At 41.8% G+C, this 26,692-nt stretch overlaps 2 protein-coding genes across 3 annotated transcripts in view; one reads left to right on the top strand and one right to left on the bottom strand.

Annotated features, from left to right (window-relative positions):
• The window catches only part of LOC123508683 (sterol O-acyltransferase 1-like), a 39,587-nt gene extending 39,354 nt beyond the window's left edge, over nucleotides 1–233 (bottom strand). For both annotated transcript variants that reach the window (XM_045262534.1, XM_045262545.1), the window contains exon 1: nucleotides 80–233. In XM_045262534.1, coding sequence (XP_045118469.1) covers nucleotides 80–128 — 49 coding nt within the window. In that variant the 5' untranslated portion in view covers nucleotides 129–233. The remainder of the gene's footprint in view (nucleotides 1–79) is intronic.
• Nucleotides 234–6,170: 5,937 nt separating this feature from the next.
• Nucleotides 6,171–20,773, top strand: LOC123508640. Its single transcript, XM_045262486.1, is given in 18 exon segments — nucleotides 6,171–6,432; nucleotides 6,483–6,532; nucleotides 6,605–7,193; nucleotides 7,196–7,401; nucleotides 7,551–7,716; nucleotides 8,946–9,047; nucleotides 9,642–9,933; nucleotides 11,250–11,404; nucleotides 13,182–13,360; nucleotides 13,802–13,910; nucleotides 14,857–15,058; nucleotides 16,759–16,862; nucleotides 17,457–17,651; nucleotides 18,218–18,370; nucleotides 18,927–19,136; nucleotides 19,741–19,771; nucleotides 19,774–19,872; nucleotides 19,875–20,773. Coding segments are annotated over 18 exon segments (3,855 nt in total). The 5' UTR covers nucleotides 6,171–6,303; the 3' UTR covers nucleotides 20,759–20,773.
• The last annotated feature ends 5,919 nt before the right edge of the window (nucleotides 20,774–26,692 follow it).

Below are 26,692 nucleotides of genomic sequence, written 5' to 3'. Positions count from 1 at the left end.
TGATACTAACTCACAAGCACGTGCACTGTAAATAGTAACTGCTTAACCCTGTGGCAAGACCAGGTAAGTTAGTATTTACCTGGTGAAGTTACGTCCCCATTCATGCCGCCTGACGCCTGGGAGACCATCCTGCCACACACCACCTCGCTATGCCCGCCGGTGCCTACTGCTGCTAGAGTCACGGCTCACGGCACTCTCTCGTCACCGCCCCCCTGCCAGTGCCACCCTCATCGCGGTGCCTATTGCCTCAGACTCCAGGGAAAAATGTCGTACTAACTTAATCCGTATTTTAACCCTTTCAGTGCTATGCCTCGTTTTCATATTCATCATGCCTGCTATTTATGTGATTTTATACAGTTTCAGTGACTTATGTGGGGATTATAATAGTGAAAGTTCTGTTCATTAATCTTTTGATATCCATAGATTCTTCCTAGGGTATTTAATATAATCGTCAAATCATATCCACGAACTCAAGGCAAAACTGCGTCTCAAGTACTGGAGGGGTTAATCTGCTTTGTACAATGCCGTACTTATTTTATTTCTATTAATCATTTTGGGTGAGGGCGTGTTTGATTCTGTTGCTCTAATCTAGTGTAGTTTGTCCACTCATGTACGGCTCTCACCTCCACTCGCTCACTCATACAATATTACTCACTGTACCATCACCTCCTCACTCACTCACACACCAATCCTCACTATATGTCTCTTTAGTAAATGACAACCATTGAATAAAATAACACATGTGCCTCTCTCTCTCTCTCTCTCTCAAAAGGAGCAAAGAATGTCCTTTATTATTACTTTAACATAACTGACAATATTGCAAGGCCTGGAAAATCAGCCATTCACTTTTAAATGGCATGAACTTCAAGCAGCGAGGAGCAAAGGCTGTAGTATTGTCTGTGGCCTCTGTGAAGGACGCCTCGCCAATGACCTGTACGATACTTTTTCCCACATCAACACGCCAGACAACTCCGCAGGTTTAGTGGGCGGAGCTCCGAGGAACTTATATCCAACATGTCTGAGATCACAACGGTGTTATTTTATATGCAATACCTTTTAAATATCAACATAAAAAATAAATAGTGCTAATTTTATTCATCTGTTAATTTTCTATTGATAGTCTAAACTAGTTCAAGCTCGAAAACTACGTAAAGGAATATAGAGTAATGTAAAGTCCAGTATTTAAAACCCATCATAAATAAACACCTACAAAAAATATCAAATAGTATTTTTTTAATTTATGTAAATTTTTTGAAGGCCTATTGTTTGTTTTTAGGACATGACAAGCCATAAATAAGCCGGTATCTATTTGCCGGGCTGGGCGCCGCCGTTGGCTGCCTCACGACGGCTTGTTTTCCTCGACATGAAGCGGGAAGAGGCCGAGTTTTACCTTAATTATGGACCAATTCAACGCCACCAGTGAGGTAAGCGGCCTATGCAGGGAACCACAAAATTCCACACAGCCTCTAGAGCCCCAGGGAAGGGCGTCTGGGGGCAGGGGGGCGGGGAGGGGCCGGAAAATGGGGAAATTATCGACATGTACAGTTGCAGGTGGCGTCGGGGGGAGAAATTGGCGCCATCTTCAAATATTTGCATTATTCCTTCCCCTGTGGGCGTGTGGCGGTGGGCGTGAGTGGCGTGGGCGTGCGGGCGTCACTCCGGGCCATGGGGGTCAGTGGGGTGGGTGTCGGGGGGTAGGGGAGGCCATTGTGGGGAAGTGGGGGAGGGGGTTGCTAGTATGTGTGAGGTGTGTTTGTCTTGTACGGCTTAATTTTGGCGTTTTTTTTCTTCTTGATTTTCGTGTGTTTTCCATTAGATTGTGATTATTCTCTTGTTTTTATTATTGTTTTCGTATTTTCATTTGTTTATTTGTATGTTATTGGCCTTTATAGTGTGTGTGTGTGTGTGTGTGTGTTCAGTCTATTTCTCCGGGTTAAGCATTGAACTTCTTGCTTTTTTTTTAATATATGACAAACATTTTATTTTTTACTTTAACCTTTTTGTTTTGTCAGATTTCTTTGATGTGTATGTTTTCCTTTAATGAATCTACTATATGTCACCACAAATCAGTCTTTTTCTCTTTCTTTTCAGTTTATTTTGTTTATTTATCCATTAATTTTGTTTATGTATGTATCTTTTACACCCTTTCCCTCTGGACTGCTAAAATCTGATAAATAATAACAAATCATTTCAAAACACTAAAATCAAAGGAAAAAATTGAACGGGACCCCAATAAAGGCATTCCTACAGCTCTTCTCATGTCCTGGCTCCCCCTTCACAGCTCTTCCACTCAGCTGACAGGACGTGGGAATGAAAATATAACCTAAATGACCCTAACTTTAAATTAACCTAACCCTCCCATAAATTTAACCACTTCAGTAGCAGGACACGTTTTCATATTCATTGTGGTAACTATTTGGTGATTTTATACACCTTCAGAAACTTATGTGGGGGATTAGAATAGTGAAGACTGGCCATTAATCTTCTGCCCTCCATAGACCCTTCCTAATCTAAATGAAATAGTTTAATCATGCACAGAAATCAAGTTCCAGTTTCTCTTCATAGGTCTTCCACTCGGCTGACATGACATAGGAATGAAAAATAGGATAAACAAAACGACTCTAACCTAATCTAACCCTGCCATAACTTTAACCCCTTCATTGCCAGGGCACGTTTTCATATTCTATTCATATTTGGTAATTTTATACACCTTCAGAAACTTGTGTGGGGGATTAGAATAGTGAAGACTCAGGCCATTAATCTTCCAACCTCCATAGACCTGGCCATTAATCTACTGACCTCCATAGACCCTTCCCAATCTAAATGAAATCGTTTAATCAAGGTAAAAATGCGTCTCGGTACTGAAGGGGCTAACCTAACCCAATTTTAACTTTAACCTAAGCTAACATAACTTATTAGAGGCGACACGTACCCTTCCGACCAAGAGTGTGGTTAGGTTAGGTTAAGGTAAAGTTAGGATTAGGTTAGTTTAAGTTGTCATATTTTTCATTCCCCACATTGTCGGGTTAGGTTCGGTTAGATTAAGTTATATTTTTTTCATTCTCATGTGATCTTAGGTTAGGATCAGTTAGGTTAGGTTAAGTTAGGATCAGTTAGGTTAGTTTAAAGTTATCGCATTTATTCACCTCATCGTCAGGCTAGGTTAGGATTAGTCAGGTTAGTTTAGGTTATAATTTTATTCCCCCACACTGTCAGGTTAGGGTAGGTTAGGTTAGTTTCAGGTTAGGTTCAGTTAGGTTAATTTAAGTTATCATATTTTCATTCCCCACATTGTCAGGTTAGGTTCAGTTCAGTTAGGTCAGGTCAGGTCAGGTTAGTGTTTTGTTTTTGTTTTTTTTAGGTTTGGTCAGATTACATTAGGTTCAGTTAGGTTGGGTTAGGTTAGTTTTGTTTTGTTTTGTTTTGTTTTGTTTTCAGTCAGGTTAGGTTAGGTTAGGTTAGGTTATCTTTCCTTTCCCAGGTCCTGTCAGGTGATGAAAGAGCTGTGAAGGGGAGGTTAGGTTCAGTTAGGTCAGGTCAGGTCAGGTTAGGTTCAGTTAGGTTAGATTGGGTTCAGTTAGGTTAGGTTAGGTTATCTTTTCTTTCCCAGGTTCAGTCAGGTCAGGTCAGGTCAGGTTATCTTCCCCAGGTGGTGTGAGGTGATGAAGGAGCTGTGAAGGGAACTGGACCTTGATTTTATTATTTCTTTGACTTATTGTTATTATTTTCATTTTATCTTTTGTTTTTATTTTATTTTGTTTTATTTTATTTTGATTGTTTTTATTTATTTTTTATTTAGTTTTTATTTTTTGTTTTTAGTTTTTATTTTAGTTTTTATTTTATTTAATTTTTATTTTAATTCTTATTTTTTGGTTTTTTTATTTTACTTTTTAGTTTTTCTTATTTTCATTTATATTTAAGTTTTTTTTTTTTTTTATCTGTATTTTATTTTATTTATTTTTTTTATTTTAGTTTTAATTTATTTTTTATTGATTTTTTATTTGTTATTGTTTTGTTTTTAGTGTTTTGAGTCGCCTTGTTACTGTTTATCATGATTTAGCAGTCCGAGGGGAAAGGGTGTAAAAGATACATACATAAACAAAATTAATACGTAAAAAAAACATGGATAAAATGAAAAGAAAGAAAAAACAGTTTGTGACCACGTTTAGTAGATTAATTAAAGAAAATCATACATATTGAATGAAGGACAGCTGGAGGGACATCTATATTAGGACAGTGCCAAAAAAAAGAATATATTGCCCTCCCAGTTAACAAAAAGAAATAAAACAGACAATTTGTGGCCACGTTTAGGAGATTAATTAAAGAAAACGTAGAAATTAGATAAAGGACAGCTGGAGGGACATGTATATTAGGACAGTGCCAAAAAATACATTGCCTTCCCAGCTAACACATCATAAAGTCACTGTTAATTCTCCCACTTCCCTAAGAACAAGCCTTTCAAGACACTCATTACCAACCTACCAACACAAGATCTCTGTTATTTTCATGGTTTTAGTACCCTGTATCTGGTTTGGTAATGTTGGTATGCCTGTACATCTCACTGTTAACACCCCTCCTGCCCCTCCTACAACACACAATAGGTCCTAAGAATAACCCTCTCAAGTTGGCAACACTCATTACCAACACACCAACACAATATCTGTTATTTTCTCGGTTTTAGATCCTTGTGGCTGGTTTGGTAATGCTGGTATGCTTGTATGTCTTGCTGGCCTCATTAGATAGTTTATTATTATTATTTATTTATTTTTTTTTTTATGTAAGAGAAGAAAGTTGGCTAAAAGAAAAAAAATAGGCCCACTTAGTTGCCAGTCCCCTTGCAGGTTCGAGAGTTAGCCACAGGGAAGGGATAGATGTCTTGAACCTTCCCTATTGATGAACTAAAAATGTCAACTGTTAAGACATTTATATTTATCCCATTCCTTTTTGACTAACACTTGTGGAGCTGCTTGAGAACTGGCATCTAAGTGGGGCTTTTTTTTTGTTTAGTGGTTTTTGTTACCCTTGGCCAGATTTCCTCTTAAATTAATGAAAAAATAAATAATAATGAAACACTGCCCTATCACCACTTCTGTTTTCCAAAGGCTCTATAGTGTGTCTACTCTAAAATGGCTCCTGGATTTAAAACTTATTGATAACGTAATTGATCTGATGTGAATAATACTTGTTATCTGATCAACGCACTTATTACAAGGATAGCTCACGGTTTGCCTTAAGACCTGAAAACCACGCACTCCCTGGGACACCACTCAAACAGACCCAGGAGCCACTTTAGAGTAGACACACTATAGTTGAAGATTATTGTGTTATTCAAGGGTGTTTGTGTGGTTCTGGTGATGGATTAGTGAGTTTCTGGGTTTTTTGGTTCTGCTTTTGTGGTTCTATATTTTATGGTTCTTATGTTTAGTTTTGTGGTTCTTGAAGTGGATTGGATAGATGTATAGGCTAGTTATTTATGGTTCTATTTTGTGTGGTTCTAGTTTTTATGTTAGATTTTTTTTTCTTGTGATAGATTGGGCAAAATTTTAAGTTTTTTGTGGTTCTAGTTTTTATAGCTTTTATTTTATTTATTTTTTTATTTATTTATTTTTATTATTATTGTTATTATTTTTTTTATGGTTGTGGTGATGGAATGGCAAGATTTATAGTTTATTAAAAGAAGAAACTGTGGAAAACTGGGCTAGTTGTCAGTGTGGCGTTGGGGCGTTGTGGTGGTGAGTGTGGTGAGCGGTGGTGCTTGTCATGCTTCAAAATAAAGAAAGAAAAGAATTCAATGGTACTCTTGATCTTGATCTTTGTGGAGTTGTTGATGGAACAACCTGACCTTCTTTACTTGTACAGGTGGATGACAAGTCAGCCGTAGCAGCGGAAGGCACAACAGAGGGTGCAGAGGCGACAGAGGGTGGAGAGGAGCCAGCACCCGTGGCTGATGGACAGCCAACGGAGGGCAGCGCAGTGGAGGATGGCGTTGAGGACCCAGCGGTGGTGGCGGCAGTGGCAGACAGTGGAGAAGCGTTGATTGAGGAGGCAGTGGAAGAGGACGTGCCAGCCAAGAGCCCAGAGCAGCAGCAGCAGGAGGAGCAGCAGCAGCAGCAGCAGGAGGAGGAGCAGCAGCAGGAGGAGCAGCAGGAGCAGCAACAGCAGGAGGAGCAGCAGCAGCAGCAGGAGGAGGAGCAGCTGCAGCAGCAGCAGCAGCAGCAGCAGGAGGAGGAGGAGGAAGAGGAAGAGGAGAAGGATAAGGAGCCCCTCCTGAAGACAGAGGTGGAGGAGGATGATGTGGAGGTCATGCAGGGGGACATGGGTGTGGAGGGGAGCGGTGTGACTGGGAATGAGGTGGTGAAGGACGAGGTGATGATGGACAGCAGTCCGGCGACGCTGGAGGGCAGGCAGGTGGTGCTGGAGGGCGGGGAGGTGGTGACGGAGCAGGGGGAGGTGGTGATGGAGGGCATCAGGTGTTCATGGAGGGGCCAGTAGTGATGGGGGAGGCCCCGGTGGAAGGGGTGCTGGTGCAGGGGTCTGGCCTGACCTTCGACACTAGCATGCTGGAGGGTGCCAAGGCAGAGGAGTGTGCCTCGCCGGCCAGCAGCCTGGTGATGGTGAAGCAGGAGGACCTGCAGGACAACCGCTATGGCCACAACCAACAGATCCTGGGCCTGGTGACCAGTGGTGTGGAGGAGGAGGAGGAGGTGGTGGTGGGTGGTGAGACGCAGGGCAAGATCCTGCTGGAGAACCTGGTGAGCGAGGCGCTGCAGTCGCCACAGCGCCCCCACGACAACATCATTGTCACCACCAGCACCATCACCCCTGGCCCTGCCCCCGGCCAGGCACCCGCACCTACTCCCACACTGGTGCGTGGTTCACCACCCCAGGCCACTCCCACCAGGATTGTGGTGCAGACCAACCAGAACACAGCCCAGAAGGCCAACCAGGGACACTTCCTCATCCAGGTGGGGGGCACCCCCGTCCCCGTGGCCCCGGCGGTGGTCACGCCCAGCCCCGCTGCCTCCAAGAACCATATTGTGATCCGCGCTGGCCACAACCAGACCCCATCGGCCGCCGCTGCTGCTGCCAGGGACGACCCGGCCAGCCCCGCCCAGCAGGGCAGCATCTTCAAGGTCATCATCCCCGAGGGCACCACCAAGGTCAACAAGGCTCCCCCCGCTCCCCCACCACTGCCCTGGACCAGCAGGAGCCTGTCAGGAAACACATCCAGATCAACCTGTCAGACAGCACCGCCAAGCGTCCCGTGCGCTACCTGGCTCAGAACGCCTCACACCCTGCCACCCCCACACACTCCAAGGCCGACGCCGCCGCCGGAGACCCCAAGAAGCTGTACGAGTGCCCCACCTGCAACAGCAAGTTCATGAGGCCACTCTATCTCAGGTGAGGCTGCCGCCGGGCCACACTCCTCGCTGGCCGGGGCACTGAGGACGTACCGTTTGAATTGCACTTGTCTTGTGAGTTGTTGCATGTGAGAGAAGCACAGTAGTGTACTAATGGTGAGCCTTCATCACTGTTGTGTTGTGTTGCAGGAAGCATATGAGGAGCTGCAAGAAGGAGGAGGTGAAGGTGGAGAAGGCGCCGCTGTACATGTGTTCCTTCTGCAAGATGACCTTTAAGACCAGGCCACAGATCTCACAGCATTTCCTCAAGTGTTTTCACAGCCCATACCGCAAGAAAAAGACACAGGGAGTTAAGGTGGGACAGTCTGCCTCGCTGATTTGCTGTCACTCTCTCTCTCAACAGTGTCTTTCTTTGCCATTCATTATCTCCATCTCTGTTTTGCTTATCTTCAACTGATCATTTCCAGTTAAAAACTAACAAACTAACTTGAAGGATAGTCTGCCTTGCTGTTTCTCACACCAATGTCTATCTTTACCTTGTAGTATCTCTTTTATGTCTCATGTTATTTCTCTTCCTGGAGCTAATAATTTCCAATAGAAAACTAGCAGATTAACTCATAGAACAGTCTGACTTGTTATTTCTGTCACCAGTGTCTTTATTTACCTTGCAATATCTCTTATTGCTCAGTTTTATCCCTCTTCCATCCTTAACCCCTTCAGTGCCAGGACACGTTTCCCTGTTCACTCTACTTATTATTTGGTGATTGTATACAGCTTCAGACACTTATGTTAGGATTAAAATAGTGAAGACTGTGGCCAATAATCTTCTGCCCTCCATAGACCCTTCCTAATGTCAATAAAATGGTCTAATCACACCCAAAACTCAATGTAGAAATGCTTCCCAGTACTGAAGGGGTTAAACTGATCATTTCCAAAAAAAAAAAGAATAAGAAATAAGTAATGAAGAATAATAATGAATAGAAACAACAAATTAAATCAAATAACAGTCTGCCTTACTATTTCTCTCACCAATCCCTATCTTTACCTTGCATTATCTCTGTTTTATTTCTTTTCCTCCCTTCAACTGATAATTTCCGATAAAAAACTAACAAATTAACCAAAAGGATAGTCTGGCTTGCTATTTCTCTCACTAATGCCTATATTTACCTTGCATTATCTCTTTATTTCTCTTGTTTTATTTCTCTTCCTAGAATTGATAATTTTTGATATGTCTCCTTATTTATTTCTCTCTTTCCTCATGTCCTCCATAGTTCTTACCTCCTTTCTCTCTTTTTCTAGTATCTTTCAGTCTTCCTTCTCTCTCTTAATTCTTACTACTCCATGTTTTCCTACCTCTCCTAATCCTTGTTTCTCTTTATCTTTACCTTCCTTTACCCCAGCTCTCTATCTCTTATTCCCTTCAGTACCATGACCTGTTTCCATATTCATTCTGCTATTTGGTGGCCATTAGTCTTCTGACCTCCATAGACCCTTCCTAATGTCAGTAAAATGGTCTAATCATACACAAATCTCAAGGTAAAGATGTGTCCCAGTACTGAATGGGTTAACTCTTTCCCTCCACAGCGTAACAATGAGGGGGAGCCTTCCGTGCTTCCCAAGAGAGGACGCACAGATGACTCGGACATTGACCCGTTGCTGGAACAAGCTGTGCAGTTCAGGTGTCAGGTGAGTGCTGTCTTTGTAGTGGTGTGAATTATGTGTCAGTGGAAAGGTTCAAGCAATGATGCCTCTTCTGCCACTGTCTCACTGCACAATACTTTCTTCTTCCTCATCTCTTCTACACTTTATTCATTATTTCTTGTTTCTTGTCTTTTTTATCCTGTTTCAATAAGTTCCTTCACTGACTTTCTCCTTTCATTCATATTTCTTTTCTTTCTTATCTTGTATCCATAGATCAAAAAGTAATCGTCCTACAATAATAAGATTTCTAACAGGACTGTAACAATATTCAACTAAGAAATTCCTCAGCTGACTTCCTCTTTCCTTCCACATTTGATTTTCTTAACCCCTTCAGTACCATGATGTGTTGCCATATTGATTTTCTTTACTATTTGTAGATTTTATATAGCTTCAGAAACTCATGTGGGGGATTGAAATAGTGAAGACTGGCTATTAATCTTCTGACCTCCAAAGACCTGATGTCAATAAAATGGTCTAATCCTACACAAATATGGTAAGAAATGTCCCAGTATTGAAGGGGTTACCTCATATCCATATCTCAAAAACTAATCATCTTTTAACATAACACATTTCCACCAGGACTGCGACAGAACATTCAACAAAGAACGGCAATACACAAGCCACATTAAACGCTGCACTAAGGTCTCCGTGCACGACCTCACCGGGCCACGGATGGAGATCAAGGGCGAGGAGGAGGAGGAGGAAGAGCCCGAGTCACAGGAGGACCCATTTGCAGACCCAGACCCCCTCCCGCCACCCCCAAAAAGAGGCCGTGGTCCAGGCAGGCGGGGAAGACCTCCAGGGCGAGGCAATGCTAGCTATGCCTTGGCTCGGGGCACCTCCAAGACGTCCAGCCAGCTGTTTGATGGAGGTAAGGGGCTGACTGGGGTGCTCTCTCTCTCTCTCTCTCTCTCTCTCTCTCTCTCTCTCTCTCTCTCTCTCTCTCTCTCTCTCTCTCTCTCTCTCTCTCTCTCTCTCTCTCTCTCTCTCTCTCTCTCTCTCTCTCTCTCTCTCTCTCTGCTGGTTGTTTAGTGTTTTAAATCAGTTTGTCTCATTCTGCTGTTGTTTGATGGTGATAAGGGGTTGACTGGTTAGGTTAGGTGGTCAGGAAAGGTGGAGGGTTTGTGTGATGGAGGATATGAATCTGTTGGGTACAGACAAACATATGGTACGAGATAGCCAGTTGTGGATAGCAGTCATCGCCATCCAACCTCACTCTAAATGGGAAAATGTGGACGTTAAATGAAAATGATGATAATTACTCCTTTTTCTTAGACTTATTTATTTATTTATTTACTTTTTTATTGTATTTTATTTTATTTACTTATTTATTTTATTTTATTTTTTGTTTTTGGGGTGGGGTTAGGGAAGTTGGCCAAGGGCAACAAAAAAGAAAAAAGAAAAGGCCCGCTTGATTGGCAGTTCCCTAAAAGATTAAGAGAGTTAGCCAAAAATCAGGGACAAATGTCTTGAAATCTCCCTCTTAAAGGTAAAAGAAGTCAGTCGTAGGAAGATGGAAATACAGAAGCGGGGAGGGAGGTTCTGTAATTGTCAAAAGTATTCAAACAAACTTACTATGGCACTAGTTGTAAGCAATCAAACCATCACCACCACTAACAAGCCAGTGTGTCACCCCTATCCCCCACCCCTCACCCTGCAGATAACTACCCTATTTTTCCGTAATTGTAAAAAGTATTCAAAGAAACTTACTATGGCACTTTAGTTGTAAGCAATCAAACCACCACTACTCCCCCCAGTAAACCAGTGTGTCACCCCTATCCCCTGTCCCCCTCACCCCACAGATAATTCCTCTTTGGTTCTGTAACTGTAAAAAATATTCAAACAAACATACTATGGCACTGTACTTGTAAGCAATCTAACCACCAGTCCCCAACCAACCAGTCATCCCCCTTCCCCCACAGATAATTACTCTATATATCTGTAACTGTAAAAAATATTCAAACAAACTCACTGTGGTTCTGTACTTGTAAGCAATCAAACCACTTGTCCCCAACCAACCAGTCATCCCCTTCCCCACCCCATCACCTCAGATAATTACTCAATATTTCTGTAACTGTAAAATGTATTCAAACTTACTGTGGTTCTGTACTTGTAAGCAATTAAACCATCAGTCCTCTCGCCTTAACAAGCCAGTGAGTCACTCCCGTCCCCCTCCTCAACCCACAGAGTACCCAGTGGGCACATCGCGGGGGCTGATGGTGGCGGACAATGAGGGTCTTGTCCGCAGCACCACCGGCCTGGCACACACCGTACAGCTCACCCTGGAGACGGCCAGCCAGGAGGGACAGCCACAGCCTTCCGCACTGGTGGCTGACTCAAAAGTAAGGCTATTTAAGGACTGTTTGTGTTTGTTCTTACTTATTAAATATATAATTGTTTTTCTCTCATACTTTTTTATTTTATTCTTGGCTACAAAATAACCTTTTTATATATTTCTTATTTTATTTATTTATTATTTTTTTTTCCCACTTTGTTGTATGTTCTTGGTTACAAACTATATAATCTTTTAGGAGGAAATGTCTAATTATTCCTTCTTTTCTTCTTCTTTTCTACTTTTTTTGTTTTTGTTTTTCTTTTCCTATTCTTGTTCTTCTTTTCTGTAATTTGTATTCCTGGTGAAGGCTAAAGATGGTAAGAGGCTGTATCTAATCAGTCTTCTTTTCATTCTTCTTTTTCTACTTCTTATTTTCCTTTGTCCATTTCTTTTCCTTTTTTCTTCTTATTCCTTTTCTTCTAACCTATCTCTATTTCCTTTTTCTATTTCTTTTTTCCTTTTTCTTCCTAAATTCCTTTTCTCTTTACCTATCTTTATTTTCCTTTGTCCATTTCTTTTCCTTTTTTCTTCCTATTCCTTTTCTTCTAACCTATCTCTATTTCCTTTTTCTATTTCTTTTTTCTTTTTTCTTCCTATTCCTTTTCTCTTTACCTATCTTTATTTTCCTTTGTCCATTTCTTTTCCTTTTTTCTTCTTATTCCTTTTCTTCTAACCTATCTCCTTTTTTCTTTTTCTATTTATTTTTCCTTTATTTTCCTATTGTTCTTACCTTTCTCCTCCGTTGTTTATGTTCTTGGTGAAGGAAATATCTAATCATTCCTTCTTTTCTACTTCTTTTTGTTTTGTTTTTTCGTTTTTCCTATTCTTGTTCTCATCCTTTTTCGTAATTTATGTTCGTGGTGGTGATAAGGATGTACTAGTTAATTAATCTTCATTTTTTTTATTTTATTTTATTTTTCTCCCTATTCTTGTTCTTATCTTCTTGTTCTTCTTATCTTTATCCTCCTCTAATTTATGTTCTTGGGGATTAGGATGCCAGGAGGATATATCATGAGTCTTCTTTTTTGTTCTTTTTCTACTTTTTTCTTTTTTCTTCCTATTCTTGTTCTTATCCTTCTTTTCTATCTTGGTGAGGATAGGTAATGATTCTAAGAAGATGTCATAATCAGTCTTCTTCTTCTTCTTCTTCTTCTTCTTCTTCTTCTTCTTCTTCTTCTTCTTGTTAACTAAGGGTCATTCTTCTTCTTCATAACTAAGGATGCCAAGAACACAACCCAACTTAACCTCATCCTTTTCATCCTTCACCTCACAGTCTTCATCCTATTCATCCTTCATCTCACAGTCTTCATCCTTTTTTTTTTCTTCATCTCACAGCATAACCTTTTCATCCTTCATCTCAGTCTTCATCCTTTTCATCCTTCACCTCACAGTATAATCTCTTGCTCATCCTTCACCTCACAGTCTTCATCCTCTTCATCCTTCACCTCACAGTCTTCATCCTTTTTATCCTTCACATCATAAGAAAAACTCTTCTTATCCTTTACCTTACAAGCCCTTTCCTCCTCCTCCTCCTCGTTCTTTACCCTCAACTCATATTCCTCATCCTTCATCTCCATCCTGTTCCTCCTATTTATCCTTCACCTCATAACCCATACTCCTCATCCTTTACCTTCCCTCACTTTTCCTCCTCCTCCTCCTTCATTTCTTACTGCCCTGTTCCTCCTCCTTATCCTTCATTTCCTTACTGCCTTGTTCCTCCTCCTTATCCTTCACCTCTCAACCCATACTCCTCATCCTTCACCTCACCCCATTTTTTCCCCCAGGGTGTGCGAGGGAGGGAGCGGCCCCCCCAGGCTTGGTCACTGGTGTGTGCGCTGTGCCAGAAAATGTTCATCACCAAGGCGGCGCTGGCTCACCACGTCATGGCAGAGCATGGTGCTGACCTGGTGCACTCCCGCAGCATCCTGGAGGGCAAGATCAAGAACAATGAGCCTCTTTTCAGGTGTGCCAGGGTCTTGGGTGTGTGATTGGGCTGGTTAGGTTAGGTGTGTGTGAGAGAGAGAGAGAGAGAGAGTGAGAGATCTGGGGTGGTTAGGTTAGGTGTGTGTGTGTGTGTGTGTGTGTGTGTGTGTGTGAGAGAGAGAGAGAGAGAGAGAGATCGTGTTCAATTTGTTTTTACACTCCTATTTAAGAATGAGAGGAAAATAATATAGATTCTAGACATACTGAATGCAGGTTGTTTACTAAATGTGTCCTTGTACATGTGTGTGTGTGTGTGTGTGTGTGAGAGAGAGAGAGAGAGAGAGAGAGAGAGAGAGAGAGATTTTGTTCAATTTGTATAAGAAGCACTACTTTTCACCCTCATATTAAAAATGAAGCAAAGTGTGACATTTTTAACACAATGGATGTGGATTACTTACCAAATGTGTGGTTGTGTCCGCAGGTGTCCAGTGTGCACCCTGAACTACCAGTCTGAGGACCAGTTCATTGAGCACATGGTCCTGCAGCACACAGCACGCCTGCAAGAGACCTTCACACGCCTGCAGGGGGAGGTGAGTGCTGTGATACTGTGCTGCTGTGGTGCTGTGCCTGTCACTGCCACCACTATACCTGTCCACTTTTGTTCTTTAACTTTGTTCCTGAAGTTGAATCTTGATCTTTGTCACTTCATCAAATTTTCTCTTTTATATAATCTTTATCATGTCTTAAGCTATTGTGCAGTGCTTGTTTGTTAGCTTTATTTATTTATTTATTCATTCACTCATTTATTTATTTATTTATTTATTTATTTATTTATTTATTTATTTATTTATTTATTTATTATTACTACTATTCCCTGAAATTAAATCTTGATCTAAGTCACCTCTTCAAACTTTCTCTTAACTCATATATAATGTTCAGCATGTCCTTAGCTGTGGTGCTGTGCTTGTTACTGCCACCACTGTACTACCTGTGTTTTTTACTGTGTTCTCAGAAGTTGAATCTTGATCGTTGTCACATCTTCAAATTTTTTCAACTCATCAGAAAGTTGACATAAAGTTAGTAAATATAGTCTTTAGCTTGTCTTGAACTAGGTTATTATGGTGCTGTACCTGTCACTGCCACCACTATACCTCTGCACTTTTTTTTTTTTTTTTTTTTTTTTTTTTTTTTGTCACCAGAAGATGAAGTTAAATCTTTGCCACCTCTTTCTCTTGATTAATCTCAGAGTTGACATTTAACCATTCCTTCTGCAGACACCAATAAGTAGAATATTGACAAACACACAATTTAAACCATTCCTTCTACAGACCCCATTAGATACAAGAATAATGACAGAAACACAAAACATAACAATTTAAACTATTCCTTCTGCAGACACCAATAAGTAGAAGAATAATGACAGAAACACACTCAAAACACATAATATTTAAACCATTCCTTCTGTAGACACCAGTAAGTAGAAGAATGAGAGAAAAACACACAAAACACACAATATTTAAACCATTCCTTCTACAGACATCAACCTACGTGTGTTCGCTGTGTTCCCTGGTACTATTGACCAAGAACCTTCTGGTGGAGCACTTGAGTCTGGTGCACCTGGATGAGTTGGAGGCACAGGCACGAGGCGACACACACGTGGAAATTGCCTCTCGGGTGTCGGGCCGCTCCAAGATACAACGTGCCCCTGTGCTGAAAGATCGGAGTGCTGCTTCTGAAGGTGAGGTGTTTTATGGTGTTGTACTGGTGTTCTGTGGTGTTTTACTGGTGTTGCGTGGTGATGTGTGGTGGTGTTCTGATGTATAGTGTTCTGTGGTGATGTATGTACTGGTGTTCTGTGGTGTTGAGTCCTCTCCTGCAGGATTATATTGTGTTTACTTAACCCTTTCAGTACTGGTACACATTTTTACCTTGAGATTTTTAGTGTGATTAGATGTTTTTGTGACATTAGGAAAGGTCTATGGAGGTCAGAACATTAATGGCCACAGTCTTCACAATTTTGATCCCCACATTGAGTTTCTGAACCTGTATAGAATCACCAAATATTAACCAGAATGAATATAAAAGCTTCTCATGGTACTGAAGGGCTTAAGGTTGGGTTAGGAGTGGTTAGGTTAGGTAAGGGTTGGTGTTGTGAAGGTACTGGTGTTGTGTGGTATTGTGTAATGTGGTGTTGTGTTTGCTTAAGGTTGGGTTAGGTTAGGTTAGGTCAGGTAAGGTTAGCAATGGTTTCTAGTGTGGTGTTGTACTAGTGTTAGGTCAGGTATGGTTAGGATTGGTTAACTAGTGTGGTGTTCTGTGGTGTTGTGTCCTCTCCTGCAGGGTTATGTTGTGTTAGATGTGTGTTGGGTTAGGTTATGTTAGGGTTGGTGTCATGAAGGTAGGGATTAACTAGTGAGGTGTTGTACTGGTGTTGTGTGGTGTTCTGTGGTGTTGTGTCCTCTCCTGCAGGGTGATATTGTGTTAGGTGTGTGTTAGATTAGGTTAGGTAAGGTTAGGATTGGTGTTGAAGGTAGGGGTTAAGTAGTGTGGTGTGGGACCGTGGTGTGTCCTAATGGAGGTGAAAGGTAGAATGCTCTCATGAAAGCTGTAGTGTTAGGTTAAGTTAGCTTACTGAGTCTTTACTATTTTATTGGCACAAACTTCAGAAGAAAAAGAAAAATGAGAAAAGAAAATAGATAATGAGAGAAAGTCAATAATTTATCCATTTTCTCAGTACATGAATAAAAGAGAGAGAAAAAAACAGATTAATTTAGTAATATATCTGTATTTTCTTGGCAACAAACTAAAGAAGAAAAAAAAAGGGATACAATAATTTATTAATCCATTTGTTTATTTTCTTGACAAACCAAAAACAAAAAAGTGGAACATCTTAGTCAGCCATCTTTTTTATTTTCAAAGCTAAAAGAAAAGTGAAACGGAATCATTTAATAATCCATCTTTATTTTCTCGGCTAAAAAAAAAAATGGAAAAAAGACAAGAAACGTAATCATTTATTAATTTCACCTGTTTTATTTACTCAGCACAAAAGAAAAAGAGAGACAGGAAATTAAGACTCCTTTTCTAATTTATGTTTTATTTCCTCTGCAAAAAATTTGAAAAAGAAAGTAAAACCAAGACTCATTTACTGATTTATCTACTTTAATTCCTCAGTACAAGAAAAATAATAGAAAAGGAGAAAAATTTTATTAATTCATCTGTTTTAGTTCACTGGCACAAGAAAAAAATAGATAAAAACTAGAATATTTCTTAATTTAACTTATTATTTCACCACAAAAAAAAAACATTAAAAAGACAAAAAAAGAATAATTTACTTGTTAATCTGTTTATTTTCTCAGCAAGAGAGAGAGAGAGAGAGAAGCAATCCGGAACAATTCACTAATCCATCCATGTATTTTCTGTGCACAAATTTGAACACAGAAGGGAAGAAGAACCAGGAGAGTGAGGGGAAGATGGACACAGGGGAGGACTCGCCCTTGGAGTGTGGCTTCTGTGGGGAGGAACTGTCCAGCCAAGAGGAAATGGTGAGTTGGTAGAGACTTGTACTGTTGTTGTCTCTTTCTTGGGTGTATCTTGTTGAAAGGTCAGGCGTGTGGAAGTGCTCTCTCTCTCTCTCTCTCTCTCTCTCTCTCTCTCTCTCTCTCTCTCTCTCTCTCTCTCTCTCTCTCTCTCTCTCTCTCTCTCTCTCTCTCTTATCTTTGTTGCTTTTCTTTCTCTCTTTTATTTTTGTACTGATAAGATTGTTGAGTTTTAAAAAGCTATGATGAAATTTCCACTTCCATTTCCTCCTCCTCCTTTTCTTAACTAGTTCTTCTTTTCACAATTAAAGGTGTTTTGTTATTTAGTACTTTATTTATTTATTGTTTTATTTACATTATTTTTTTCTTTTTATTTAGCATGTGTTATTTTTAGTAGTAGTAGTAGTAGTAGTAGTAGTAGTAGTAGTAGTTTATTATTTTTGTATTTATTTCATTTTATTATTATTATTATTTTATTTATATATTTAATATTTTATTTATTTATTTGTGTGTGTGTGTGTGTGTGTGTGTGTGTGTGTGTGTGTGTGTGTGTGTGTGTGTGTGTGTGTAAATAACGCTTCACTCCTCCACATGCCGCAGGTTGAGCACTATATAGACAGTCATGGGGTGGAGACGGATGAGGACGGATGCCTTCTGGACCTGGGGATTGACGTGGATGTGAGGGTGAAGGACACTAAGGGACTCCTCCAGCTGGCGGACGGCCGGATGGATGACACGGTGCCATCCAAGACTGTTCTGCTGAGGAAGAAACCCAGGCAGAGTTGGCAGTGCAAGGTGGGTAGGGAAGGAGGGTGGTGTGTGGTTCTCTCTCTCTCTCTCTCTCTCTCTCTCTCTCTCTCTCTCTCTCTCTCTCTCTCTCTCTCTCTCTCTCTCTCTCTCTCTCTCTCTCCTAACTTAGAGATTGACGTACTAACATGCCAATCAACACAGACCAGTCCATTTTCTGCACTTTCATCTTTCTCATTCTTATTCTCAACCCCTCCGTCTCTCTTTAACCTGAATAACACACATTATATTACCCTAACACACTGAGAGAATGACTGACAGGGCCACCAACACATATCATTTATTTCCTGCATTTTGATCTTTCCTACTCTCAATCCTCCTTTCTCACTCTTTTTCCTACTTTCAATCCTCCTTTCTCACTTTTTTCCTACTCTCAATCCTCCTTTTCACTCTAAAATGAGCAACATACACTTCACATCTTGACACGCTGAGAGAATGACTGACAGGACTACCAACACAAACAACACTTAACAGAGCTACTAACACGAATGACAGATTAACAGGACTACCAACACAACCCAGCACCTCAATGTGAACCCTTCCATTCCCCGCAGGAGTGCCAACAGGTGTTCTCCAAGCACTTTGACTTCCTGCGACACATGCGGGAGGTGTGTACTGAGGTGAGCCAGAGCAGCAAGCCCACCGTGTCCAGAGGAGGCAACTTCAAGTGTCAGGAGCCGGGATGTAGCCACCTCTCTTTCTATCAGGTCAGTGCTGGGGTGTTACCTGAGGTGCTGCTGGTGTTTTAGGGGGTGTTGGTGTTTTATTTATTTATTTTATTATTTTATTTTATTTTTTTTTTTTTATCGTTATTATTTATTTTGTTATTTTTTTATTTATTTTGTTTATTTATTTATTTATTATTTCTTTGTGTGTGTGTGTGTGTGTGTGTGTGTGTGTGTGTGTGTGTGTGTGTGTGTGTGTGTGTGTGTGTGCGTGCATTTGTGTGTGCGTGTATTTTCATTCACATCCCAGTTTCCCTCCACATCCTAGTTTCTCTTCACTGTACCCAGTTTTCTTCTACATTAGTTTCCTTTCACATCCTGGTTTCCCTCCATATCCTAATTTATCTCCACTGTATTTAATTTCCCTCCATTCTACCCAATTTACTTCCACATCCCAATTTACTTCCTCACAGTCCAGTTTCCCTCCACCTCTCTGTTTACCTGCCCCACACACTCTGTCTTTGCTCGATAGACCATGCCAATGAACACATCTATATAATGAAATGGCAATAAACTTTACTTTGCTTGTGTTGTGCAGGTGAAGCTTCTGTTCAAACACATGGAGGAGGTGCACAAGATCGTGGTGCCCAAGGAGTTCAAGACCTTCCGCAGCCTCACTCTCTTCTACAAGTGGCTGACGGGTGAGGAGCAGAAGTATAACGTGCGCTACATCCGCGACACAACACGCATTGAGAAGAACGACATGAAGCTTATCCAGATGGTGTGTCATCGCTTCCACACTGCCAAGGTCAGTGTATGGGTGTTGTGTGTGTGTGTGTGATTTTGTTCTGTTCCTTGTGTGTGAAAGGTTAAGAGATAAGGACTGTACTAAATAAATGTACTTATTATTATTATTCTTGCTCATCTTCTATTTCTTACTTTTGCCCTTGTCCAGTATGCACTCTCTCTCTCTCTCTCTCTCTCTCTCTCTCTCTCTCTCTCTCTCTCTCTCTCTCTCTCTCTCTCTCTCTCTCTCTCTCTCTCTCTCTCTCTCTCTCTCTTTTCTTTTCCTCCATCTGTCAACATCTCTGGTCTTCCTCTCCTCTCTGTCAGGTCAATGTACACACCTTGAGTCATTAGCTAGTGTCTCCAGAGTCTGTGCAGTGTGTGGGTCTGTAATGATACTGCTGAATGTTGCTGTGCTGCTGCTGTGTCCCCTGCTGTGCTGTCTGTCTGGGTTGGCTCTGGGGGCTGGTGGTGACTTGACTGTGGTGTGCATGCATGAAATGTGGTGTGTGGGTGACATGATGTGTGGTGTGGTGTGATGTATGACTGACATGATGTATGGTGTGGTGTGTGGCTTACTTGGTGTGTGATGTGGGCTGTGACTGACGTGGTGTGTGGTGCCGCAGATTGACCAGTCCAAGGAGAAGAAGGATGGGAGGGAGAGGCGGACTCCCCCAGCAAGAAGAGGCGTTGGTTTGTGCGCATCCAGCGGTCCAGCAACTGCCATGCCCGCATCCACCTCAAGGTGCAGTACAATCCCTCACGCAGGACTACGACGGGGAGACCCAGGTGGTGTACTACCCACAGCATACCCACACCGACGGCGACCACCCACAGGACCTCATGAACCGCATCATGGAGCGACACTCACGCTCAAACTTCCTCTCCCGCAATGGCAACCGCAAGCGCCTCCGCACTGGCAGCAGCCCCTCTCACGCTGCGCCGGCCAGTGCCGCTGGTGGCCCAGGGGAGGCTGGTGATGAGGAGGAGGAGGAGGAGGAGATGGAGGAGATACCACAGGGGGAGGGTGCCTCGCTGGCCATGGACCAGTACATGAAGGAGTTCTGTCAGACACAGCTGGAGGAGGTGACTGAGGTGGACAACACGGCCCTGGTGGTAACATCCGGCGGCGCCACACATGCTGTGCTGCAGGCCAGCCACACTACACACCACCAGCACCAGCCACAACAACAGCAGCAGCAACAGCAACAGCAGCAACAACAGCAGCAGCAACAGCAACAACAACAACAACAGCAACAGCAGCAACATGAAGAGCAGCAGGAGGAGGTGTTGCTTGGAGAGGAAGCAGTGTTTGGGGAGGGGGGTGGCCAGGCGGTGCTGGTGGAGGGTGGGGAGCCAGGAACCTACGTGGTGCAGGAGGCAGAGGGGGCGGGGGAGGTCCAGCCCGGAGAGGAGACCACGGAGGAGTACGTGTTGCCGGCAGACGAGGACGAGTGGACCAAGCTGTTTGAGGTGCTGCGCCTGCGCCTCATGACCTCCGAACTGACCCAGCAGGAGAAGGAGGACGGGGAAGGCCTCCTCTCTTACCAGAATGTGATCTCCTACCTGCCTCTCACACAGCAGGTCAACATTTTCCAGCAACTGTGTGCCCTCACTAACACATCCATCGCTACTGCTGAATAAACCATACACACTCTCATCCTTCACCTTTCACTCTTATCCCTTATCACTCACCCATCCTGCCTCTCTCTGCTTGCTTGCTTATCTTCACTGTTCTCCATCTTTCATTTTTCTTCTCTGCTTGCTATCTTCACCATTCTTCATCACCTTTCTTTTTCTCACAACTTCCTTCATCTCTCTCATTTTTTATTTCCCTGGTTGCTGTTTTCATTCTCTCTCTCTCTCTCTCTCTCTCTCTCTCTCTCTCTCTCTCTCTCTCTCTCTCTCTCTCTCTCTCTCTCTCTCTCTCTCTCTCTCTCTCTCTCTCTAATTGCTATCCCATCTTCCTCCTCCTCGTCTTCCTGTCTTTCTGTCTACTATTAGCGCCTTTTCTCCTTCACCTGTCTATCCACCTTGCTGTCTTAATCATCCTCTCTCTCTGCTGCTTTTGCTTACCCTACCATCTCCAGTACTCCGCTTTCCCTGCCTGCCATCCTTCCTTTTCCTTGTTCTGGACAGTTTGCAAGCTTGCTTTTTGCCTCACTTTGTTTCCCCCTCTGCTGTCATCTCTACACACTCACATATACGCACACACACACACTTCATGACTTAATAATCTCCTCAGGTCCCTCAAGACATGTTAAAAGCAGCGGGGACTTCACTTCATTTGCACAACACCAGTGACAGTAACTTATGCAAATCTAACTATCAATATCGCAGCACAAGAGATCCCATTTGGCCTCTCCTCCTTCTTGCCTCCTCCTGCTTCCTTCAGTAGCTTGCCTCCCTCTGTCACTCCCTCTCTCCTGCTCACCCTCTCACCTGCCTTTCCCCAATGAACACAAGATGCTGAAGTTCAACAAAATATCTCGCTGGCTTGAAAAAGTGTAAATAATTAAGGCTATTTTTTTACATGCACCCCAGCAGGATGAGTTGACTTAGGCTGTGAGCGATGAGGAAATAATTTAGAGCCTTTATTATTTACTGTATGGTTTATTATTATTGTTTTTCTTTCCTCTGCTCTCTCGCTGTGTGTTTCTCTCTCTTTCTCTCTCCAGTGTACATATCTTGTTAAGTTGGTTTGTATGTATGTGTGGTGTGCGTACCTTGTTGAGTGGGTGTCACGTGGCAAGAACACTCGTTTGTCTGTTTGTTCATCTGTCCACCCTCCCCGACACAAGGCACACACCAGCCATCCGTCGTGTTAGTAAGTTGACGGAATGAGTGTGTGTTTGAGACTACATTTTAGTTCACTTTTATTTTATTTTCTATTTATTTTTGTTTTTTCTCTATCAAGAGCTCTGGGCACATTTGAATCCATTGACTTAAGTGACATCAGTACTGTCTATACATGCACATATATAACAAATCATAGCTTGGCTTCTCATGGCCAGAATTCAAGTAGCAAATATATTCTGGGCTTGGCTGGCTTGACTGGCTGGCTGGCTGGCTGGGAACCCTGACGTGACCACATTAAGTCCTCACCAGCTACGTCCAGAACTGCCGTGTACCCCAGACATTCATTTTCCATGCACACATCTCCAGTATCGCCCTTCCCTATAACCGAGTGCTTTTATAACCAAGAGTGACACCCACACAGGACCAGACAGACCCCCACAGCATAGACTCAATTGGGCTCAAGCAGGAAAAGGTAGCATAATGTGATCACCACCGTTAACCAAGTGGAAGTGAGACCCGGTGTTGTTGACATTGAAGCGTGGTGGTAGCTTAAATCTGAAGCCATAAGATAATACCAGATTTGGGTGATAGAGTCTGAGATGGGAGTTTGAAAGTGGTGACTGGTGATTGGTGACCCTCCCCCACACACTCTTCACCTGATACCCACTGAGGACAAGTCCGATACAGTCTTTTTGAGTACCTGATGCAGTGCTCTTGTGTACATTAAGTCTCTGGTCGGCCCCGCACTGGCCGACCAATGTATAGCTGTAAAGAAGAGAAGTATGACCGTTCTATTTGCCTGTTCAGTACCTGCAAATGAAGTATCAATGCCAGATTGTTAATTTCCTTCACCTTGTTTAGATATTATTATTGTCCTAGATTCTTTTTTTGTAGTGTTTAAGTGTTTTTTTATTCAGTAAGCTCGTTCTCTCTCTCTCTCTCTCTCTCTCTCTCTCTCTCTCTCTCTCTCTCTCTCTCTCTCTCTCTCTCTCTGTGGGTTTCTGCATCATACAGTTGATGTTGAGATACAATGTTGCAATGTGCCAGTATCATCTTATTCTTTACATCATTGTGCTCTTCTCTCTGGCTTCTATACATAAATATATATATTATGGTTATTCATATGTGCAGAATAAAATGGATACCTTTCGTTACCATTAGTTGAAGTAATATTTCTTTCATCTAGATATTCACAAGATGTTTAGCTACTGTTAAGAAAGCCAAGGAAAAAGTTTTATATAATCTACAAATAAAAATTGAAATTTCTTAAGATATCTACTACCATTTATGTATTCACTGTTGATGGCGGACAGCACACTCAGGCTTAGTGATTGTTGCTATTGGTATTCTTAAACACTGCTTATATTTAAAGATTTTCAAGGTTATTACTCTCTCTCTCTCTCTCTCTCTCTCTCTCTCTCTCTCTCTCTCTCTCTCTCTCTCTCTCTCTCTCTCTCTCTCTGAATGACCTTGAAAATACTAATGAACTTAGGTAGAGTTTGTTTATCACTATTATCATGGAAATGTTCTTGAAAACTAATACTTTTCACAAGAGTGCTTCAGAGGGAGGTTTTAAGACATTTCCCTTATTTTGGCTAACTCCCAGACCTCTAAGGGGACTGACAACTGTGTGCTTTTTTTTTTTTTTTATGTAGTCTTGGCCAGTTTCCCCCTCTTACATTAATATATATATATATATATATATATATATATATATATATATATATATATATATATATATATATATATATATACATATACATATATATACAGTACACACACACACACACACAATGTACACAAGCGCACACAACCTTAAATACAGACAATTAATGATTTCCACAAATTTAATACAATGCATAACCTACAATACATAAAGCACATTAATGCACATTTCTTCCAAACTATATCAGTCTATAAACAAATGTTTTCAACCTTTTTTCAAACATGTTGCAGTATCACTTCACTTTACACCATCAGGTAATGAATTAAGCAATTTAGGAGCACTCCTGAAATGTCCTTCATCCAATATCTAAGTAACACCACAGTACAAACACACTTTCATGATATATAGATACATGTCTTATTATTGAATCTGCAATACTTTCAAATATAACATCCTTAATGGCTCTCTTTAACATTGGGGTTTTCCAGATTTAACAGCTTGATGCATTAAAATAAGTAGACAATGTAATTCAGTAAGTATTGGAGTAATTATCTCATACAGTATTATAGTCTCTTGAATTATTAGTCTTACTCATAATAACTTGTAATTTCTTCAGCTGCTGTTTTGTTGATAAATGTACAACAGACTGCGAGGATCATGCCTGCTGAGAACAACTGTGAACTAACATTTTACAGAGCTGTCATCAAGATATATCTTTATAAAAACTATGTGTTTTCATGGTTCCAGTGTCATGAGAGAGAGAGAGAGAGAGAGAGAGTAATCCCATTTATGAGCGAGACCCTCCCCAGAGTGAGGTTCACTGCCTAAACAAACCATCTGGAGCACGCTAGCTCGCGCACGTGCGCAGACACACACACACACACACACACACACACACACACACACACGATAATAATGCATGTAGTACTTTATACTTTATTATATTCAATCCTACTTCAATTCTCATTTTTCCTCCTATCACTACACTTACGCATTTCAGGCAGGCAACAGCAGTTAACACTGAAAATTGACGGAAATGTTGAGTTAACACGGGGAAGGACGGAGGTTGGTTGAGGGGGTTGTCTTGGTCCAGGTGATGGTGGGCGCCGGACGGTCTGAGGGGGGCATATATAATTATTGCCTTATTTAACACAGTACTGAGCTATTTATCTACTTTGTTGATTAATTCTGGTTTTGGTTCACTCTCAGGGTCTAGAAACAGGGGAGGGTAGGCAAACATTGGTGGACTGACCCGGTGGGAAGGCACAGCTGAGGTGTCCCTGTGGCCCAATATTTACGTAGGTAATTCATTTTAAAAATCGCGAGAAGACAAAAGGCGCACAGACTGGAATGCACTACATTTTTAGGTGAGGCAAATATTTTAACTAATAACCAAAATATAATAACGTTACCGAGTCGTTTGTTTACATAGCGGTGTCCAACGAACGGTCTTTGTTTTAAAATATCCACCAGAAACACTTCATAATGTCAAGATGGAGAGCTCACCCAAAGTAAAGCCAAAGGCATTTTCTGAATAAGAATTTTTTTTGCTTTTCAGCCAAATAAAGAAAACTCACATTCATTGTCGTGTAAAGATTTTTTTTCTATTTTGGTACCGTTGAAAATTTTGAATTTGAAAATACGAATAGTTAGACTAAATCTTATGGAATATTGTTACTTGCGTCATGTTTTACATACATTTAAGTGTTACATCAAGCACCAAAACAATCTTAGGAATGCTAATTAAAACAGTTATATATTTTATGGAGTGACTTTAATGTTATTTTTTCGATAAACAAAAACACAGCTAGACTCGATTATTTTGCGGCTTGAAACTTGCTTTACTTTGCTGATAACAAATTATATATCAGAACAAAGCCAACTCTATTAATAAAAGAGAAATATTCTTACCCTTACGCCGAAATTAGTTTTTTTGCACATTTGGCAAGTGCCTCCACCTCCCCCGCCCTCACCTTCACACTCCACCTCTCCCTTCCACGTCCTTCTCATCCAGCTCCTCCAACATTCCGAGTCCCGAAAATACAAGCAAAATCCGAGAAAATACGTCTAAAGAAATGTTTGCAAAGTAGTGGGTCCAGTGGGGCAGAGTTGGAGCTGCCACTCAGGACGGGTGCGGGAGAGATCTGGAGCTGGGGCGGGAGCGTGCCTGGAGTGTGGCGGTGATTGGTAGAGAGAGTGCGGGATGAAGCAGGAGCAGAGCGGTGATTGGTGGAAAGGCTGCGGGCGTGGGTGTGCGATGTGGTGTGTTGGTGGTGGTGATATGGTGTGGTGACTTGTATCTGGTGTATGATGGTAGAAATGGTGTGGTGTACGTGGCTGTTGTGATGGTAGTGGTGGTGTGTTAAGATGTGTGAAGGTAGTGCATGGTGATGTGGTGTATTATGTTACAGTAAGAACACGTACCTAGGGATAACGCGCAATCCCTGAAATTAGACCTGTCATTTTACGTGTTCTTACTATTGAGCATTCAGTGAATTCGCGTAACCTTCATCTATGAACATTTCAATTACACACAGTTCAATTACACACATACAATAACACAGAACGTAGTTTAACTTAACGACCTTTCAGTTTCGTTAGTGAGTGTTCGTGTTTAAACGATTGAGACATGAGCGAATGGTTCAATTTTCAAAAGTGTCTGAACCACTGCACGTTGCTTCATTCTTTCTTTTCTTCAAGCAACTCTGACTTGTTGCCTCATTCTTCCTCTTCCTCCAGCAAAGTCAAGATGTCTATCGAGGAAAGGGGATTACGCGTATTCACTGAAATATTCAGGGATTACGCGTAATCCCTAGGTACGTGTTCTTACTGTAACATATACACAGTTTGGTCTCTCTCTCTCTCTCTCTCTCTCTCTCTCTCTCTCTCTCTCTCTCTCTCTCTCTCTGCTTCGTTCGACTAACAAGTCCTGTCTCACTTTGATTTGAAACACTCAAGGCGACAAAAAGCAACAAAACAATCAAAATAAGCACTAAAGTAACTACAATACCCCCACCACCACCACCACCACCACCACCCACCTGAGTAGTCGCGGCAGGTGTGGCCACAGTGCAGGTGTGTGTGAGAATTCCAACACTGTTACAGGCAGCTTC

Source organism: Portunus trituberculatus, chromosome 3 (genome assembly GCF_017591435.1).
Source record: "Portunus trituberculatus isolate SZX2019 chromosome 3, ASM1759143v1, whole genome shotgun sequence".
Classification (NCBI taxonomy): Eukaryota; Metazoa; Arthropoda; class Malacostraca; order Decapoda; family Portunidae; genus Portunus; species Portunus trituberculatus.
Note: the sequence above shows the minus strand (reverse complement) of the source record. Positions and strands in the feature narration are given on the sequence as shown.